General features: G+C 46.4%; 1 protein-coding gene across 6 annotated transcripts in view; it reads right to left on the bottom strand.

The window, feature by feature from the left end:
- The window catches only part of HIRA (histone cell cycle regulator), a 74,057-nt gene that overhangs the window by 23,439 nt on the left and 30,189 nt on the right, over positions 1-20,429 (bottom strand). For all 6 annotated transcript variants that reach the window (XM_024763719.1, XM_024763720.1, XM_024763722.1 and 3 more), the window contains 6 exons: positions 19,724-19,794; positions 19,051-19,156; positions 16,998-17,213; positions 16,056-16,141; positions 9,628-9,825; positions 7,820-7,981 (listed from right to left, as the gene is read on the bottom strand). In XM_024763719.1, coding sequence (XP_024619487.1) covers positions 7,820-7,981; positions 9,628-9,825; positions 16,056-16,141; positions 16,998-17,213; positions 19,051-19,156; positions 19,724-19,794 — 839 coding nt within the window. The remainder of the gene's footprint in view (positions 1-7,819; positions 7,982-9,627; positions 9,826-16,055; positions 16,142-16,997; positions 17,214-19,050; positions 19,157-19,723; positions 19,795-20,429) is intronic.

The raw sequence follows: 20,429 nt of genomic DNA, 5'->3' as shown, positions 1-20,429 counted from the left end.
AATAATATTAATGCAAGAATAAGCAAAATAATGTAAAGCAAGCAGAATAAAGTAAATAGTAAAAATTAGAGCATAAATCAATGGAACTGAAAAGGGAAAATAGAGAAAAATCAATGAAATAAAAAGCCAGTTCTTTGAAAAGATCAATAAAATTGATAAACTTATAGTGAGGCTAATCAGAAAAGGAGAGAGAAGACACAAATTACTAATATCAGAAATGAAAGGGGAGGGACTTCCCTCGTGGTGCAGTGGTTAAGAATCCGCCAATGCCGGGACACAGGTTCAAGCCCTGATCCAGGAAGATTCCACATGCCGTGGAGCAACTAAGCCTGCGCACAACTACTGAGCCTGTGCTCTAGAGCCCGTGCTCCACAATGAGAAACCACCGCAATGAGAAGCCTGCGCACCTCAACAAAGAGTAGCCCCCGCTCACCGCAACTAGAGAAAGCCCGCGTGCAGCAACAAAGACCCAATGCAGCCAAAAAATAAAATAAAACAATTTATATAAAAATAAAGAAATGAAAGGGGAGGTAAGCAACAAGGATTTACTGTATAGCACAAGGATCCATATTCAATATCTTGTAATAACCTATAATGGAAAATAATCTGAAAAATATATAGCTGAATGATTTTGCTACACAAAATATATTGTGTGAGACTAACACAATATTGTAAATCAAATACACATCAATAAAAAAGAAAGAAATGAAAGGGGGCCCTCACTACTGATCCCATCCATGGACATTAAAAGATCATAAAGGAATATTATGAACGACTTTATACCCATATATTTGATAAGTTAGTTAAAATGGACCAGTTCTTTGAAAAAAAAATCCACAAAACTCACACAAGGAAAAATAATCTGAATAGACCTGTATCTATTAAAGAAATTAACCAACAATTAATAATCTTCCAAGAAAGAAAGCACCAGACCCAGACAGTTTTACTGGTGAATTCTATCAAACATTTAAGAAAGAAATTATACCAATTCTCCACAATCTGTTCCAGAAAACAGAAGTAGAGGAAATAAATCCTAACTCCTATGAGGCCAGCATTACCCTAATATCCAAACCAGATTACAAGAAAGAAGAACTACAGACCAATCTCTCTCATGAACAAAGATTCAAAAATCCTCAACAAAATATTAGCAAATTGAATCCAACAATGTATAAAACGAATTATACACCATGACCAAATGGGATTTATTCCAGGTAGGCATACTGATTCAACATTCAAAAATCAATTAATGTAACCCACCACATCCAACAACACTAAAGAAGAGCATTATGACCATATCAACTGATGCAGAAAAAGCGTATGACAAAACCAAACATCTATTAATGATAAAAACTTAGCAAACTAGAAATAGAGAACTTAACTTGATAAAGAATAACCCAAAAAAAACCTTACTGTTAACAATGTACTGGAAGTCTTAGCTAATGCAGTATGACAAGAGAAGGAAATAAAAGGTATAAAGATTGGGAAGGAAGAATAAAACTGTGTTCAGTGAATAAAAACATCAGTGATGACATTGTAGAAAATTCCAAAGAATCAACAACAACAAAATCTGTAACTAATAAGCAATTACACCAAGGTTGCAAGATACAAGGTTAACATACAAAAGTCAATTGCTTTTCTATATACCAGCAATGAACAAGTGGTATTTGAAATTCTAAACACAATACCACTTATACTGGTGCCAAAAGAGCAATAATTTGATAAAAATATAACAAAATATGTATAAATTCTATGAAGGAAACAATACTCTGATGAAAGAAATCAAAGATCTAAATAAACTGAGATATTTTATGTTCATGAATAGGAAGACTCAATATTGTTAAGATGTCAACTTTTCCTAACTTGATCTAGAGATTCAATGGAATCACAATAAAAATCCCAGGAACTTATACTATAGTATCAACAAACTTATTCTAAAGTTTATATGAGAAGGAAAAGACCCCAAAATAGATCTAAACAAATGTAGTCAATTGATCTTTGATAAAGGCAAAGACATAGAATAATCTTTCAACAAATGGTGCTGGCACAAATGGACGTCCACATGCAAATACTAAATCTAGACACAGACCGTACACCTTTCACAAACATTAACTCAAAACGGATCATAGATCTAAGTGTAAAATGCAAAACTATAAAATGAGAACTCAGAAGAAAACATAGTAGGAAGTCTAGGTGAGCTTGGGTTACTGTTGTGGCCTCCCCCGTTGTGGAGCACAGGCTCCAGACGTGCAGGCTCAGCAGCCATGGCTCACGGGCCCAGCCACTCCGCGGCATGTGGGATCTTCCCGGACCGTGGCACGAACCCGTGTCCACTGCATCGGCAGGCGGACTCTCAACCACTGCGCCACCAGGGAGGCCCTGGCAATGAGTTTTTGATACAACACCAAAAGCATGATCCATGACAGAAAAAAAAAAAATCTAATGTGTTGGACTTCATTAACATTAAAAATTTCTGCTCTGAGAAAGACACTGTCAAGAGAATGGAAAGCCAAATCAAAGACTGGGAGAAAATATCTGTGAATCACATTACCTGAAAAAAGACTTGTATCTAAAATATACAAAGAATTCTTAAAATTCAGCAGTAAGAAATAACCAATTAGGGCTTCCCTGGTGGCACAGTGGTTGAGAATCCACCTGCCAGTTCAGGGAACACGGGTTCGATCCCTGGTCCGGGAGGATGCCACATGCTGTGGAGCAGCTAGGCCCGTGAGCCACAACTACTGAGCCCACGTGCTGCAACTGCTGAAGCCCACGCGCCTGGAGCCCGTGCTCTGCAGCTAAGAGAGGCCACCGCAATGAGAAGCCCGCGCATTGCAATGAAGAGTGGCCCCCGCTTGCCGCAATTAGAGAAAGCCCACGCGCAGCAATGAAGACCCAACACAGCCAAAATAAATAAATAAAACAAATAAATAAATTAAAAAAAAAAAGAACCAATTTAAAAAAATGAACAAAGATCTGAACAGGCACTCACCAAAGATGAGATGGCTGATAAGTGTATAAAAAGATGTTCAGCATCATATGTCATTCAGCAATTGAAAATTAAAACAAGATACCACTAAACACTTATTAGAACGGCTAAAACCCAGAAAATTGATGATACCAAATGCCAACAAGGATGTGGATCAAATGAACACATTCACTGTTGGTGGGACTGCAGTCATTTTGGAAGACAGTCTGGCAGTTTCTTACAAAGCTAAACCTAGTCTTACCATACCAACCAGCAATTGCACTCCTAGGTATCTGCCCAGTGGAGATGAAAACATATATTCACACAAAAACCTATACGTGAGTACTGACAGCAGTTTTTATACATCATCTATATATAATTGCCAAAAAATGGAAGAAACCGTGATGTCCTTCAATGGGGGAATGCTTAAACTGTGGTACATACAAACTATGTGCATCCATACAATGGGACAAGATCTGTTAATAATAAAAAATAAGCTATCAAATCATGAAAATGCACGGAAGAACCTTAAATGGATATTACTAAGTAAAAGACATCCATTTGAAAAGGCTAGGTACAGTATGTTTCCAATTATATCACATTCTAGGAAAGGCAAAACTGTAGAGACAGTAAAAAGATCAGTGGTTTTCAGGTATTCGGGGAGGACAGAGGGAGGGATAAACAGCTGAAGCAAGAGGGATGTTCAGGAGGTGAACTTACTGTGCCTGATACCAGACCCTCCTGCTGCCTCAGAAGCAGGAAGCTTGGCCCTAAGTGAATACTCACTCACTGCCACTTTCTTATTTTTTTGGGTTTTTGATTCTTTTATTTATTCACTGCCTTTTCAAGGGAGAAGCTGAGAATGGCAAACTTGATGAGCCCTTATTCTATAGTTCCTGCTGGAGCTGTATGTGTGGCTGAAAGGCCTTATGAGATGTGGGTAACACAGCTACTGAGGGACAATCTCTGGTGGCATCGGGCCCAGGTCATGCATCAAGACTTTGCCCTCTAGCAGCCTGATTCAAGGGGTAGCCTCTGCACTTCTCAAAGCAGGGTCTGCACTCCCTGAGAGCTAGGAACTGACAACGAAAAGGGCCATGGAGACCTACAAGGTGAACATCTTCCCTCAGTGAACGGAAGGAATTCCTAGCTATGGTGCCCTGTGGTTTCACTAAGGTAGAGATTGTGTTTTATTCTGGCTATTCAGAGCTCACTCCATTTCCAAAACTGAGATTTCAATACTTGCTTAAGCCTATGAAACATCGGCCACTCCCTCTTGACCAATGCCCCACAGCCCGCCCTCTTTGGGGAACTCCTGTTAGGTGCACGCAGACCCTACCCTCTGCCCTCCAGACACTCCTCCTTGGGCTCCACCTCTTCACCTCTGCAGCACCCAGGCCATTTCCTCAGATCAAATGCGCTCCTCAGCTGGGCCTCCTCTGCTGTCAAATATGCCCACTGAGGTTTTTTTTTTTTGGACACGTGGCTTGCAGGATCTTAGTTCCCCGACCAGGTATTGAAACCTGGGCCTCTGGCAGTTAAAGTACTGAGTCCTAACCACTGGACCGCCAGGGAATTCCCTCCGCTGACTCTTCAATTGCAATGATTATTATTTTTCTTTTCCAAAAGTATTTTTGGGTTCATTTCCAAATCTATCTGGTCTTTTTGATGGTGTATTATTTCTTACTCAGCTATAATTCACATACTATAAAAATCACCATTTTAAAGTATAGAATTGAGTAGTTTTTAGTATATTCATAAGGCCATCAATCATCACCGCTAAGCCTTGAGCACTTTCATAATCCCCAAAAGAAACTTTGTATCCATCAGCACTCACCCCATCCTGCCCTGGCAACCACTAATCTACTTTCTGTCTCCATAGATTTGCCTATTCCGGAATTAAATATAAATGGAATCATATAACATGTGGTCCTTTGTGACTGGCTTCTTTCACTTAGCATAACGTTGTCAAGGATTTTCCCCTGTTGTGGCATGTATAAGCATTCCATTCCTTTTTATTGCCAAATAATATTATTGATATATTGTATGGATGTACCACATTTTAAAAATCCATTCATCAATTGACGGACATTTGGGATATTTCCACTTTTTTGCTATTATGAATAATACGGATATGAACTTTTTTTTTGGCTGTATTGGGTCTTCATTGTGGCATGTGGATCTTTCATTGCAGCATGCAGGCTTCTCTCTAGTTGTGGTGTGCAGGCTCAGTATTTGCGGCAAATGGGCTCTCTAATTGCGGCACTCAGGCTTAGTTGCCCTGCAGGATGTGGGATCTTAGTTGCCCGACAAGGGATCAAACCCATGTCCCCTGCATTGGAAGGTGGATTCTTAACCACTGGACCACCAGGGAAGTCCCCTGATATGAACTTTTGTGTACAAGTTTTTACATGAATACGTTTTCAATTCTCTTCGGTATCTACCTAGGTGTGGGATTGCTGGCTCAGACAGTAACTCTATTTTAACCATTTATGGAAACGCCAGATTGTCCTCTAAACCAGCTGAACCATTTTACAATCCCACCAGAATCTACGAGGGTCCTGATTTCTCCCCATCCTCACTAACACTTCTTATTATCTGACTTTCTGATCATGGATCCTAGTGGGTGCAAAGTGGTAGTTCACTGTAGTTTTGGTTTGCATTTCTCTGACGACTAATGATGTTGAATGTCTTTTTATGTGCTTATGGTTGTTTGTGTATCTTCTTTGGAGAAATGTCTATTTAAATCCTTTGTCCATTTAAAAACTGGGTTATTACTCTTTTTACTGTTGAGCTATAAGAGCTCTTCACTCAGATGTGATTTGCAAATATTTTCTCCCATTTAGTAGGTTGTCCTTCCATTCTGCTGACAGTGCTCTTTGAAGCACAAAAGTTTTAAGTTTTGATCATGACCAATTTTTCTATTTTTTCTTTAGTTGCTTGTGTTTTAGGTGTCACATCTAAGAAACAGTTTTCTAATCCAAGGTCACATCTATGTTTTCTTCTAAGAGTTTTACAGTTTAACTCTTACATTTAGTTCTTCAATCCATTTTGAGTTAATTTTTATACATGGGATAGTATACGAATCTTTCCTCACGTTTTCTTTATCTTTCTTGTCTTTGACCATCTTACGCATGTTTATTTTACAGCCACCATCTGACAATCTACCATCAGAGGTACAGAGGTCTACACCTTCTGCTCCTGACACGCGTGGATGATCAGGGTTTCTTCACGGGCTTTGTTCCTTTGGATTCTGAGTCATCTCAGGCAGTGTTTCTTTAGTGGGAACACAGTACCCCCTGGGGTCAGGATGGATTTATATTTGCTTTGCCAAGTGCCTCTGGGGTGTCAGTTAGACTAGAATCTTCTTTTGTGTCCAGTTCTTGGCTTGGTGATTTCCAGATGACAGAGGTAGTGTTAAAGTGACCTCCAATCCACTTGAGGGCAGGCCTGTGGTGACAGCCTCAGGGGAAGACTGTTTTCCTAACTCAGAGGGCAGGCTGAAACATTCAGGCTCTGGCCATGTTCCTATGCTGTCAGTCAGGTTTCTTCTAGTCCCCCTCTCACTGGAGGTACACTTTCTTAAGCAGCTTGACTTCATGCTAGTGTCTTAGGTTCCAATCCCTACGTGGTTCAGCCCTAAGGCCCTGTCTCAAATCTGTGTGGCCATTAAAACTCAAGGTCCTTATTCACCAGGCCAGTAACCTCCTGGCCTAACACCCACGGCTCTGGTTGTTTTGTTCACTCTTAGATTTTGGCTCCTAGGGACTTCACTTACTTTCTTGTGAACTAGTCACATACTTTAGGGACATGTTACGTTTCATCCAGCATTTCAGAATGTTTAGCAGCAAGGAGGTTTCAGATCCTCTATATTGCTGGGCAGAAAAATTGCTGGGTAAAAAGATCACATGAAACACCTGTATAAAACAGACGTGACCACACTGCAGACCCCACGCCAAAGTCACCGCTGACCTGAAGGGACAGCTGTCCCATGCTGGCTTCTGGGGCCTATTCTCCAAGGACGAATCCCACTCAGACAAGCAGTTTCGAGAACATGGGTGAAGCCCCGGGGACAGTACAGTGTGGCTTTAGCTCGAAGACACCGTCCACGGCAAGGACAGGTCTCGTCCCAGATGCTCCCTCCACTGGGCACCTTCTGGCCATGCGGTTCCTGCGAGAGGCTCTGGCCCACATCCCTGATGTGGCTAATGGTAATGCTGAGCCCAATCACCTTGCAGTGGGTCACAGCTCCAGGTTGGCACTCAAGGCCCTGGTCTGTGTGGAGGAAGGTGGCCCGGCCCCCCCTCAGACTCTCCCAGCCTTCGACTTGCTGGACCAGGCAGTGAGCTCCGTGCCACAGCAGGCTCGGCAGGAGGCCCTCCCAGGAGGCAGAGAAGCTCTGTGTCAATAGCAGAGGCTGAAACACTCAGTGTGGCTCCTCAGGAGGACTCCTGCCCCCCCGCCCCCATGACTGCTGCCTGTACTCAGGAAGGTGCAGAGGACATGCTGCAGGGGCTCAGAAGCCCGTTGGACCTCACAGAGGCCTCCCCTCCATCACTTTAATTTCAGCTCCCTACCTCCTGGTCAGAGTCTGAGCAGAGGCCAGGACCAGAGCCTTCCACCCTCTGACCATCTCAGCACAGCCTCTGCACCCACCAGCCCTCGTGCCTCTGCCCTTTGGTCCCCCACGCCCACCCCATGGCTCCGTGAAGCAGCCACACCTTTCTCCTCAGAGTGGTGGCTCCTGAATACAGAGGGACAGGAGTCTGCACCCTCACAGGAAGGCGGACATGGCATGGCTGGCCCAAGTCTGTACCCTCCCCATCTCTGGGGCCCCATACAGCCACCACCTACCTTTCCATAGCTGTCGGGGTCAAACCGGCCAAGGCAGGAGCCCCCGGCGTGGCTTTGGAGCGCTCCGTGAATCGGGAGTCGAACGCTTTCATAGGTTCGATCTTGGACGGGGTTGTGAGGATGGAGGGGGACGGTGCAGCGGGAGCAGAGGCCGCATTCACGCTGGGGGTGGGGTGGAGACGGAAGGCCACATCAGCACAACCCACTGAGGATCCGGGAGTCCGGGATTTGTGGGGCTTGGAGCCAAGTGAATGGGGCACAAATATCAAACTTCCATAAATAATTTCAAGATGTAATCGACTATTGCCAACTTTCTTTAATACCTTCACATATTAAAGTTCTGGGAGTTTGGCTTTCTGAGAAGACTGTGAGCAAATGCTCTCACACCCGTACCACTTTAGTGTTCTCAGAGCTTCTGGGGGTAGCACGAGGCCTCAACAGCGGTTCCTACAACCCCCTTTTCCTCACCATAGAGCTCCGTCTCCACAACCTGAATACAGCAGCTCCACCCAACCTGCTCTGACCACCAGCTCTGACCACGGTCTCACAGGGACAATCACACACCCTTTATGCTCTCCTCCAAGTGCTCCCTGTGTCTCTGACTCCACAGAGGAAAGGGAGCTCAGGCTGGAGCTTGCCAGCTCCGTTGTCCCAGCACATCCCACACGCTAGGTCAAAGTCATGGGGCCTCCTCTGCCCACACCCGGGCTAACTGCCCTCCCCGCCGCTGGACCCCAGGCCAGATGCCCGCAGGCACCTGTATGACCCTCCCCTCCTCTCCTGGGACCTGCATGGCCAACTGCTGAACATTTTGCAAACCTGGCATTCTGTCCTTCCCCAGACACCCCTCCTCCCAATGCTCTGCTTCCTGACTGGTCTTGCTGCTCCATACCCTTCTCTTCCCTCAAGGGAGAGGGGACACTCGAAGCCTGGCGCATGCCTCCACAGCCATGACACCAGAGACAGGAGCTGTGATAATGCGCGGCCCTGTCCCTGGTGATGGAGGGTCACGTTGACAGTGTCAGTTGTGTGCCAGTGCAGCAGCTAAACTTGGGCCCCACTGTTGGTCGTTTCCTAAGGTGCAAGTCCCAGCGCCTGTGTGTCCACTCCAGGGAGAAGCCAGCCTTCCTCCCCTCGCCCACCACTCTTCAGGCTCCAGGCCTCTGCTCTCGCTGTTGCCCCTACTCCCCAGCCCCGTCCCCTGGCTCAGCCTAATTGAGAAGCCTTCCTGAGACCTGCCTGCCAAGGCCCTCAGAGGATCAGCCCTGCACCCCTGTGGCTACCTCTTCCCCTACCAGCCTAGATCCTCCCCGGAGATGAGGACCCACCAATCAACCCCTGCAGACGTCGGGCCTGGCACAGCTTGTCACTCAGAGCAGGCGCTGGGCAAATGGCTCCTGGCTCTTAGTCATGCTCCTCTGGTCCTTTCAGACTTCTAGTTTGGTTTCCAGGTGATGGCCAGTGAAGACAATGGGCTCCCCGAGCAAATGTATTCTGAGTGTAAGGGGAGTCTGTGCCATGGCACATGAGCAGGCCGGCCGAAGGTGGGCTGGCCCCGTGACAGGTGACGTGTCACGGGCCAGTTGCCACCCTTAGTATTCCCATCCTGGGACTGCATCTTCCCGCAGGACATGAAGTCCTCAGGGCCCTAATCATCAGACTCTCCTGATCAAGGCTCCCTTCTGAGCAGGCCCTCATCTGAAACCAAGCACCTGCCTCTTTTCTTTACTGAAGAGGCCACGAAGTGTCCCTGGAACTGTCCAAACCACACTTGCCCAGGTACAGGACCAAGCTTGGCACCTACTCACCTGTCCTTACTGACAGAATCACCCGCAGGCCTGGTGCTGGTCGCCGCCACAGGCTCTGTGGAAGGCTTCGAGGTGCCGAAGGGGACGGGGGTGTTGGAGTCCAGCGGCAGCAGCTGCGGGCTGCTGTGAGAGGTGAGCATGGTGCCTGCCAGGGAACCCGAGAGCGGGATGCTGTTGAAGAAGGCCGTGGAGAAGTCCCTGTTGTCGAGAAGGAGAAAAGTCAGCCTTGGACGCTGAGCACCATGTTGAGTACTTACACATCCTAAGCAAATTTTTTTCTGGGTCCAATGGCGATGTATTTTCATGGCAGAATTTCTATGCAAGTTACAGAAAAGTAAAAAGGAAATTAAAATCACTCCATACACGATATTTAATTAGATCTAAGATGAACTGGTACTTTATATACCACTAAGAAAGAAAAAAACTGTGACTGATTATAACTGTCAGGTGTCACTGATAAGATGCACTCTGATCTCAAGAGGTGTTACCACGTGCAAAAGTGTCTTGGGGCTGGGGAAACACAGTGCACAGAGTGGGCCTCCCTTTCATTATGGGCAGCGTGGACGTGCCATGGTTCACCCAACCAGCCTCTCGTGAGGAACAGCTGGACGGTTTCCCGGTGTTTCTGTAACAAACACTGCAGTGTGCCGGCTGAGGGCCCTGGGTATCATGGCTCAGCCATGCACAGGCTCTGAGGCCTTGGGCACCTCAGCCACCATGTCTGCAAAAGAGATGACAGGACCCTCCCCACGAGGCTGCTGTCTGGACTAACGTACTTCCTGTATCGCATGACACGGGGCACACACAGAGACGCCTGCTGTTGTAACTGTCATCCCACTTGTTTCATACGTTACGTGGGATAAATTCCTAGAAGGAACTGCAGCAGCAAATGGAATGTTCATCGATGATTTTGGATAAATAGTTCTCAAGGGTCCTGCTTTGAGGTTCACCTCACAAGCCGTGCGTGGGTACCTATTTCCCCAAACCCTCATCAACGGTTTTATCAACTTTTTTTTTTTTTTTTTTTTTGCGGAACGCAGGCCCCCCACTTTTGTGGCCTCTCCCCTAGCTGCTCCGCGGCATGTGGGATCTTCCCGGACCGGGGCACGAACCCGTGTCCCCTGCATCAGCAGGAGGACTCTCAATCACTGCGCCACCAGGGAAGCCCTTTACCAACTTCTTGATACCTGATAATCTGAGAGATGAAAAATAGTATCTTACTACAATTTTAATTTGCCATTATTTTGATGCAAGGTTGAAATTTTTTCATCTAGAAACATCTGATTTCCCTTTTTTGGGAGCTGTTTGTTCATATCTGTCATCCATGGTTCTATTTGGTTATTGGTCTTTATTATTGATTGTAAGACCTATTTACATATTCAAAAATTCCTATATGGACAGGAAATATTTTCTCCAGGATGCTGTGTTTTGAAGACTTTTTTTACCTCTGAGATTATGAAAGTATTCTTCTATGGAATATTCTAAAATTTTAAATAATAAAAAAGTTAAACATTAAAAAAAATCTCTGAGATGTTCAGAATGTTCTCTGCAAAAATTTCTGAGCTGTGCAAAATTTTAATGCGAGATAGGGCTCCAAATGTTTTTTTAAATTTATTTTATTGAAGTATAGTTGACTTACAATGTTGTGTTAATTTCTGCTGTACAGCAAGGTGATTCAGTTACACACACACACACACACACACACACACACACACACAATTCTCTTCCATTACGGTTTATCATAGGATTCTGAATACAGTTCCCTGTGCTACACAGTAGGACCTTGTTGTTTATCCATCCTATATATAATAGTTTGCATCTGCTAATCCCAAACTCCCAATCCATCCCTCCCCCACCACCTCCCCGCTGGCAACCACAAGTCCGCTCTCTATTTCTGTGCATCTATTTCTGTTTTGTAGATAGGTTCATTTGTGTCATATTTTAGATTCCACATGTAAGTGATATCATATGGTATTTGTCTTTCTCTTTCTGACTTACTTTACTTAGTACGACCATCGCTAGGTCCATCTGTGTACCTGCAAATGACATTATTTCATTCTTTTGTATGGCTGAGTAATATTCCATTGTATATAAACCACATCCTCATTATCCATTCATCTGTCAATGGACATTTAGGTTGTTTCCGTGTCTCAGCTATTGTGAATAGTGTGCTATGAACATTGGGGTGTATGTATCTTTTTGAATTATTGCTTTCTCCAGATATATGCCCAGGAGTGGGACTGGTGGATCACATGGCAACTCTACTTTAGTTTTTTGAAGAACCTCCATACTATTCTCCATAGTGGCTGCACCAATTTACATTCCCATCAGCAATGTAGGAGGGTTCACTTTTCTCCCTTTCCAGCATTTGTTACTTGTAGACTTTTTAATCATGGCCATCCTGACCAGTGCGAGGTGGTTCTTCACTGTAGTTTTGATTTGCATTTCTCTAATAATTAGTGGTGTTGAGCATCCTTTCATGTCTCTGTTGGCCATCTGTATGTTTTCTTTGGAGAAATGTCTGTTTAGGTCTTCTGCCCATTTTTCGATTGGGTTTTTTTCTTTTTGTTGTTGTTGTTGTGGCCTCTCCCGTTGCAGAGCACAGGCTCCGGACGCACAGGCCCAGCGGCCATGGCTCACAGGCCCAGCCGCCCTGTGGCATGTGGGATCTGCCCGGACCGGGGCACGAACCCATGTCCCCTGCATCAGCAGGTGGACTCTCAACCACTGCGCCACCAGGGAAGCCCACGATTGGGTTGTTTTTTTTATTACTGAGTTGTATAAGCTGTTTCTGTATTTTTGAAATTAAGCCCTTGTCGGTCACATCATTTGCAAGTATTTTCTCCCAGTTTGTAGGCTGTCTTTTCATTTCGTTCCTGATTTCCTTTGCTGTACAAAAGCTTGTAAGTTTGATTAGGTTCCGTTTATCTATTTTTGTTTTTATTTCTTTTTAAAAATAAATTTATTTTTTATTTTTGGCTGTGTTGAGTCTTCGTTGCTGTGTGCGGGCTTTCTCTAGTTGCAGTGAGTGGGGGTTGCTCTTCGTTGTGGTGCATGGGCTTCTCTTGTTGCGGAGCACGGGTTCTAGGTGCGCAGGCTTCAGTAGTTGTGGCACATGGGCTCAGTAGTTGTCGCTTGCAGGCTCTAGAGCTCAGGCTCAGTAGTTGTGGCACATGGGTTTAGTTGCTCTGCGGCATGTGGGATCTTCCCGGGCCAGGGCTCAAACCCGTGTCCCTTGCATTGGCAGGCAGATTCTTAACCACTGCACCACCAGGGAAGCCCTTGTGTTTATTTCTATTGCCTTGGGAGGCTGACTGAAGAAAACATTGGTACGATTTATCTCAGAGAATTTTTGCCTATGTTCTCTTCTAGGAGTTTATGGTGTCATGTTTTATATTTAAGTCTTTAAGCCATTTTGAGTTATTTTTGTATATGGTGTGAGGCAGTGTTCTAATTTCATTGATTTACATGCGGCTGTGTAGCTTTCTCAACACCACTTGCTGAAGAAACTGTCTTTTCTCCATTGCATATTCTTGTAGGGCTTCAATTTTGTTTCTAGAGAATATCACTTCCTCACGTCATTTATTGAATTAGGTAATGATTCATCACAGATGCAAAATATTACCTTTAAAGTTCTCATAAATATTTGAGTCTATTTCTGAGTTTTCTATTGTATTCCACTGTTCTATTCATGTGTCAGTACCTCACTATTTTAATTATTATAGGTTATAAGATTTAATTTCTAGTGGGGCTAGTCTTTCCTGATTAATCTTTTCCAGAAATATATTAGCTACTCCTATGTACTTTTTCACAGAACTTCAGAATCAGTTGTCTGATGCTGAAAACTTCTATGGTTATTTGTATTGGCTCATGTTACATTTATAGGCTGAGGGAGATTTGTCATCTTTATGATACTGAGACATCCTATCTAATAAATGGTATGCATTTCTGTGAATTTTCTTTTAGGTATCTCAGTAGAGTTTAAAATTTTTTCTTCATAAAGATCTCCATTTCTTGTTACATTCTAGGTACTACAGTTGTGAAAGTGATTTCTTCCTTTGCATCTTCTAAAGGTAACTGGTGCTAATTGACCTTGCTATGTTGCACCCACTCATCTCACTGTCTTCTTTTACTGTCTATGGTGGTTTTTCCAGTTGATTCTCTTGCAGATTATACCATCTTTGACTAATGACACATTTACCACCTCCTTTCTAATTTCTTCTTTCTCTTAACTAACCATAGGAGCTGGGATCTCTAGAACAATGTTAAATTACAGTCACAGGTGTAGACATGTGTTCAATTCTTAAATTTAATTTGAAATAAGATAGTTTAACAAGTTTAACAAACATCTATCTGTTCCCATTCAACTGAGTTTTAAATAACAATGATGTTGGGTTTAATAAAAATGCCTCTTAAGCACCTACAGAGATGATCATATAATTTATTTATTTTGATCTACTGACATGTAGGAGTAAATTAAGTTTCCCCAAATCATTTGAAGCATCTCGCTTTCCTGAAATAAATTTTACTTGTTTATAGTGTATTAGCATTTTAACACATGTAACATTCTGTTTGTTATGATTTTATTTAGGATTTTGCATTGACATTTGGAAATAAGATTGATCAGAAATTTATTATATCTTTGTCACATTTTGATTATGAAATTTCAATATTGTGTTCATTAAAAAAAAAGATTTTACAAGCTTTCTTTCCTTTTCAAAGCACTAGAATATTTTCAATAGTATTAGAATGAGCTGTTCTTTAAAAGTTTGTTAGAATTTTCCTGTCAAGCCGTCTTACTCTGGTGGCCTTTGATAGGTTAACTGTTTGACAGTGTCCTCTATTTCTTCTATAATAGTTCATCTGTACAGATTTTCTTCAATTTTGGTAATTTTTGTTTTCCCCCAAATAATTCACTTTCAAATTTATTTGCAGAGCTCAGCAAAGATGTCTTTCACCCTTTTGATTTATTCTTCATCTTTGATTATTTCCCATTTATGTCTATTTTAAATATGTGCAACTTCTCTTTTCTTTCTTGATTAGATAAGCTAATAATTACCTCTTCCATTGCTACTTGTTTTGACATGGGAATCAAGAGGAAAAAAAGAATCAAGTTCTAGTGCCAGAAATATGTGCCCAATGGCAGAAAGCTGGCTCAAGGCCAGGCAGGAAGTCATCTACCACCTCTGCCTCCTCACCAGGTGAGACCTGGAAGGATCCACAGAACAAAAGTGCCACCACCACTTCTACCACCTCTACAAGCCTCATTCTCATAAGCTCTGAAATGTTCAAGCACTGTCACATACTTGGTTTCACGTGGTCCTAATAAAGGTGGGCAGGTGGCATTCTCTGCATAGGTTCATAATGGGAAAAAGGTTTGATCAAGGGAAAACCACTCTATGGGAGGAGTCTGGAAGTCGGTTTTGGCTCTACCTGGTCAGGTCACTTCCCTCCAGGTCCTCGGCACTTGCACACCTGACATGAGGAGGCCATCAGCACATCACGTGACTGAAGGTCTCTGCAGACTTCAGGGAAGATTTGGAACAGCTCATGGAGGAACTGGTGGGAAATGCAGAGGACTACTGTGTGTGGTGCCCTGAGTAGACAGGCTGAAACGAGTGAGTCATCTTGATGTTCGGCCTATTCCTCTCACATGGGGCCTTACCATCCTTTGAATCAACATACCTCACTTTGGGGAGAATGACCAATACAAAAGCAAGCCTGATGACAGATGCCAAGACAAGGACAAATCCAGCTGAATCCACTGTCCCTCTCTGCTCCATCAGGGAAATCTACCCCTCACCCAACAAGTCCACTTCTGGGAAGTGTCCTGAGGGAACAGTCACAGGTGTGCTCAGAGATTCATTTACAATCACAAAACACTGTACAAACTACACGTCCACAGTTAAGGGGCTGGTTAAGTAAATCATGGTGCGTTCACAGGCGGGGCACCTGGACCGTCAGCAAACCAATGCTTCAGAGAGTTATTAAAATGGATGCAAGGTCAAGATACAGGAACAAACAGGAGATACGGACACCAAAACGTTAACAGTGATCGTATCTTTGTGCTTTTACTGTTTTCCACAATGTGTACATATTCCTTTCTTAATCAGAAAGAGAAGGCTATAAAAGTGGAAAGAGAAACAGAAAAAAAAAAAAATCAGTCTGACTTTTCTCTCCCTGGTATCTTCAACAAAGCAGGGCCAGCTTCCCCACCCGCCTGCACCACCATCAGGTGTGCACAGGGCTCTGCAGTAGCGCAAGGCTTTGAGGATGCTGGGAAGCTGGAATCAACTCACTTCCAGACTCTGTGGGTGAGGCTGGCCCAAGAGCCTGTGAAGTCCTGGTTATGACAGTGCTACCTGGCGAAAGGAGAGAGGAAGACCTCCCAGAGAAGGCCACAGAAAGCTCGGTGAGTGAACGAGTACCCGGTGTCCAGCTGTGCTATGCAGAGAGGCGTGATTCTCCTCCGACCATCTGCCGTCCGAGTCTCAACTTGTTTCTTTAAAAGATTCTGGCAAAGTAGAGAAACATAAAGGAATGGAAACATTTCTGAATCTCCAAATACCAACAAATAAGACTTCTAATGAAATGTATTCTAACTCCTCTGTGGCCTTTCAGATACAACTAAACTAAGGCACTCATCAAAGAATAAGCGTTTTTATCAGGGTGTGTGCTCGACAGTAAGGCATCAAGGACAGACGCTCCCAGGTGAACCAGCTCCAACATCTTCCTTTCTATCTCCAATTCCCACCTGGCCAGGTTCCTGGAGCGGTGAGCACATGCCCGGCCAGCCACATGCACCCAGCGGCCATGGGGCTAAACAAGGGAGCTAACAGATGAGACCCCTGTCTCTATGCCACAATTTCAAACTTTCTTTCAATGAAGCCCAGGGTTTGTCACACACTGTGTCTGAACCACCTGGGGAGTGTGACACCCTGCACAAGCTCCAGGAGAGGGTTTTAGCTCCCAACATCTGTCCTGTTCCCTTCCCATCTCCACCTCGACCCCCCAAGGAAACATGGGCTTCCAGAGGAAGAAGGGGGAGTCAACAGATGTCTCTTGAGGGCAGAGCCTGAAACCCACTTTTCTCAGTATCTCGAATCTCCTAGAAAGGCTAGAGGTGAGGTTTGAAGTTCCCCCAAAGGATGCTCTCCTCTGGATCTCCTTGGGGCGGGGCCTTTGATAAGGTGCCCTGGGCCCCGCTGCTGCCACATGCAGACAAGGGCAACAAGGCCGAGTGGCCCCCTGCTGGCTCCCAGCTCCCTGCCCATGTCTGTGCACTGTTTAGATGGCCTCTTGCCCTCCTGGCCTTGTGCCGCCCCTGGGCACGTGCCTGTGTCCTCAGTGCCGCTGGGCCCAGCCCTCACCTTCCTGATGTCCTCCAGACTCTCCCCGTTGACGACGCCAGCAACCGAGGTAGTGGAGCCTGTCTCTCTGGCCGCAGAGCCCTTCTGGTCCAGCTGCTGCTGCTGCTGCCTCCGCTGGTACTTGAGCATCTCAGGGTTCTCGATGACGGCGGTGGAGAGCTGGGTCTCGGTCATGATGGCCAAACTCTTGCCGTAGGTGGACTGATGGATGCGGCTCTAGAGAAGGCAGAGAGAGGGAAGTGCAACAAACTGGCCGGGACACTGCCCACCAGTGGGCAAGCTGCGTGCTGGCCCCCGGCTCAGAGCGAGAGACCCCTGGGCAGGGCCCCAGAGCCCTGGACGCTGGCTCTCTTGAAACCTCCCACCCTGTTTGCCTGTTTAGATGACTTAGGAGAGGCCTTGTACCCTCCCTCGATGTTTACAGCCTTCAGGGATGAAAGTAGATGCGTAACCCTCAGGAAAACACCTACAGCAGGTCTGGTGCAGAACAAACAGCAACAAACATTTGCTGAACTGAAATTACGACATTCAAATTACTAATGTAAGGCTATTAAATCACTCCAAGGACCCCAAACGCTTCTTGGGAATCAGACAATGAAACCCAGAGCTGCTTTCCTTGCTCCAGCTGCAGCCATATGCTCCACATGGCTGGAGGTCGCCATGGGGCCGCTAACAGAGCCCCTGAGAGCAAGGAAAGGCCTGGCACGCAGGCCTAGGGGAACCCTTCTCTGCCCGCATTGCCCCCAACATGTCCTGACCCTTCCGAGTAGGGCCAGCCCCACCTTCCCTGGTCTCGGCAGCCCTGTGCCACAAGCCAGGCTGTGTGAGGGCAGGGACGGTGGCCCCAGCACACTGGAGTGGCCAGTGTGACGAGGAGCAGACTTGCACATGGTGTGCTAACGACCAAAGCAGAGGTCAGCAGGACACCTGCCTCACAGGAAGGATACTGGGCGGGCAGCTTTGGGGCCCACTCCGTAGGACCTGGAGTGCCTGCCTGTGGCCAAAACTCCCTCCCCGGCACCCCTGGAATCTCAAGGCAGGATTCGGAGTTCGGCCCTACTGTTCCTCAAATGCAGGGGCCCTGCCTGCATCCAAGACAGGTTACGACTCTCTAAGGAGAGGGGAGGTCACCTGACGACAGTGACCGGTGGAGGGAAGAGCTGGGGCTGCGGACACACTTGTCCCCCCACTGACAAGTGACCGTGGGTGCCAGGCCAGTCCACTGTGGTGAGCGAGGCCGACTCTGAAGCCCAAGGGGTAACATTGTAGTGGGGGTCCCCACAGAAGCCTAAGAGGGGTCTCCCAGCAGCAATGGCACCCTGAGGGGAGAGCTGCCGCCTGCCCTGGGCTCTCGGAGCCTCTTGCCCCCACATACTGGTGTGGGCCCACTTGCGGGAAGGCAGGCTCCTAGTCTGAGGCAGGGAAAGTAGTGCCTGTCACCAAGTCCCTGAGGATGAGCACTGGCCACGCTGTCCTGGGCAGAGCATGGCGGAGAGGAGGCCTGGCCCCAAGGCTGCGGATGGGCTCATGCTTCCACTCTCAGACCTCAGGGTCACATGCTATTCTCCTCAGTGAAATAGGACCAGTCCTGCCTGGAGGGGTTTTGTGTAATTTAAGTGAAGAAACGTGGCCCTGGTTCTGGCACACAGTAAGTGCTAGGAAAGGACTGCTAACATTGTTTTAACTGCTGACCCGAGGCCAGTACGTTAGCGAAGGACAATGGAGAAGGGACGTGAGCAGCCCTGGCAGCCACTCCCACTCTCCCAGCGTGAACACCTCCCAGGGTGGCTATCAGCTCAAGAGGAGATGCCCGGGTTTACTCAATTCTATTTTCCGCAAGATGTTATGGAAAAACCCAAAGGAATTTTTTGGCCAACCCAATAGAATGGATTTCTGACATGAATAGAGGTTCATTTTTAATTAAATCTCTCTTGTAGAGAAGACGAGGATTGTAATATACAAGAGGCAAAGGACCAGGAATGCTTCAGGAAACAATGTGTCTGTGTAGGTCACAGGAGGAGGTCCCTCAGAGCCGCCATGGCCGTGCTCCTACCTTCTCTTCCTCGCTCAGGGGGTCTCCGAGCTCGTCCTGGGAGAAATCCAGGAACGCCACAGAGCCGTCCATGGAGCACACCAGGATGCCCAGCCCGTTCAGAGTCCTGGAAAAGATGGCCATCAGCAGCCAGGCGCAAGCCCTGTGGTGCTCGCCCGCCACGGAGTGGCCCGGGGTGGGGGCAGAGTCTCGGGAGAGGCCCCCACGCGCTCATGGGGAGGCGGAGGTCGGGGCGACATTCCCATTCTACAGAGCTCTGGGCCCTTTAGTTCTCAGCACAAGTACAGAGTATCTCTCACCCTGTGCTTTGTAAGAGTTTCATGTTCATTTAGCTCATTTTTGAAACCATTAAAAAACAACTGCGAGGGAGTGCACATTTAAATGAGGTCGCTGAGAAGCATTAAACAAGCGGCTTCCACAGCCGCACTACTCTGATTCAGGCAGCGACAGAGCCAAGTGCAACCAGGATCATGCACTCTCCTTCCCAGACGAACACCAGTCTGTCTGAGCAGGGGTTTCCAGTAGGGCCAGGAGCACAGCACCCTGGAGTCTGTCCTGGCTGCGACACCTGGGATCCTGGCTGCCCAACCCTAATCACACCCAGGAGGCCTTGAGCTCCAACATGTGGCTCCTCCTTTCCTAGACCAAGCCTCGAATCGAGAATCCATCTTACCAGGAAATGTCCATGATGGATTTGTCAAACAGCTCATGGATGACAACCAAAGGCCGTTTTAGACACGTGAGCTGGAAGGAAAGGGCGGCAAAGGTTAGTGAATGAATGAGGCCCTCTGTGTCCACTCTGCTCAGCTGCCGCCACCAGACCCAGAAGGCTTGGTCTGAGCTGTGCTGACACGTAGGGTGTCTTCAGCTCTACTCAGACAGCCACCACCGAGACTCTGGAACCCACGCCCGCCAAAGACACGTGTGCCAGCATGGGGTCTGCCTCTTCGGGCCTGGCAGGGCAGACAGCTGTATACACACAAGACCAGCAATGGAGGAGGGGGTTCTAGAAGGCCTACTGAACAGGGATGCGATGCCAAGGCCTGGGCAGGGAATGCAGCAGGAAAGGCAGGTCCCAGGACAGGAAAACAGCCTCAGAGAGAACCTAGCACCCCTTCTCAAGGCTCACGTTCAGGTGCATACACATATCCAAGGCTCCATGTGATCAGTGCCACGCACCACACAGGTTCATGCTGCCCTGACCCAGGCCCCAGGGCAGCCACTATTAACATTCTTCCTCTCTTCCGTCTTGGACAAATATTTTATTCTTTAAAGTAAGGCACACGGTTGCCTGCTTTTTCATTTAATGCAGAATGAGTGTGTCATCAACATCCTGTGAAAACCTGTGTCTGGGGACCGTACCCGCTGCCTTCCCCATG

The sequence above is a fragment of the Neophocaena asiaeorientalis genome, unplaced genomic scaffold, assembly GCF_003031525.2.
Source record: "Neophocaena asiaeorientalis asiaeorientalis breed wild unplaced genomic scaffold, Neophocaena_asiaeorientalis_V1.1 scaffold110, whole genome shotgun sequence".
In the NCBI taxonomy this organism is placed as follows: Eukaryota; Metazoa; Chordata; class Mammalia; order Artiodactyla; family Phocoenidae; genus Neophocaena; species Neophocaena asiaeorientalis.
This window is presented reverse-complemented; position numbering and strand designations above follow the sequence as displayed.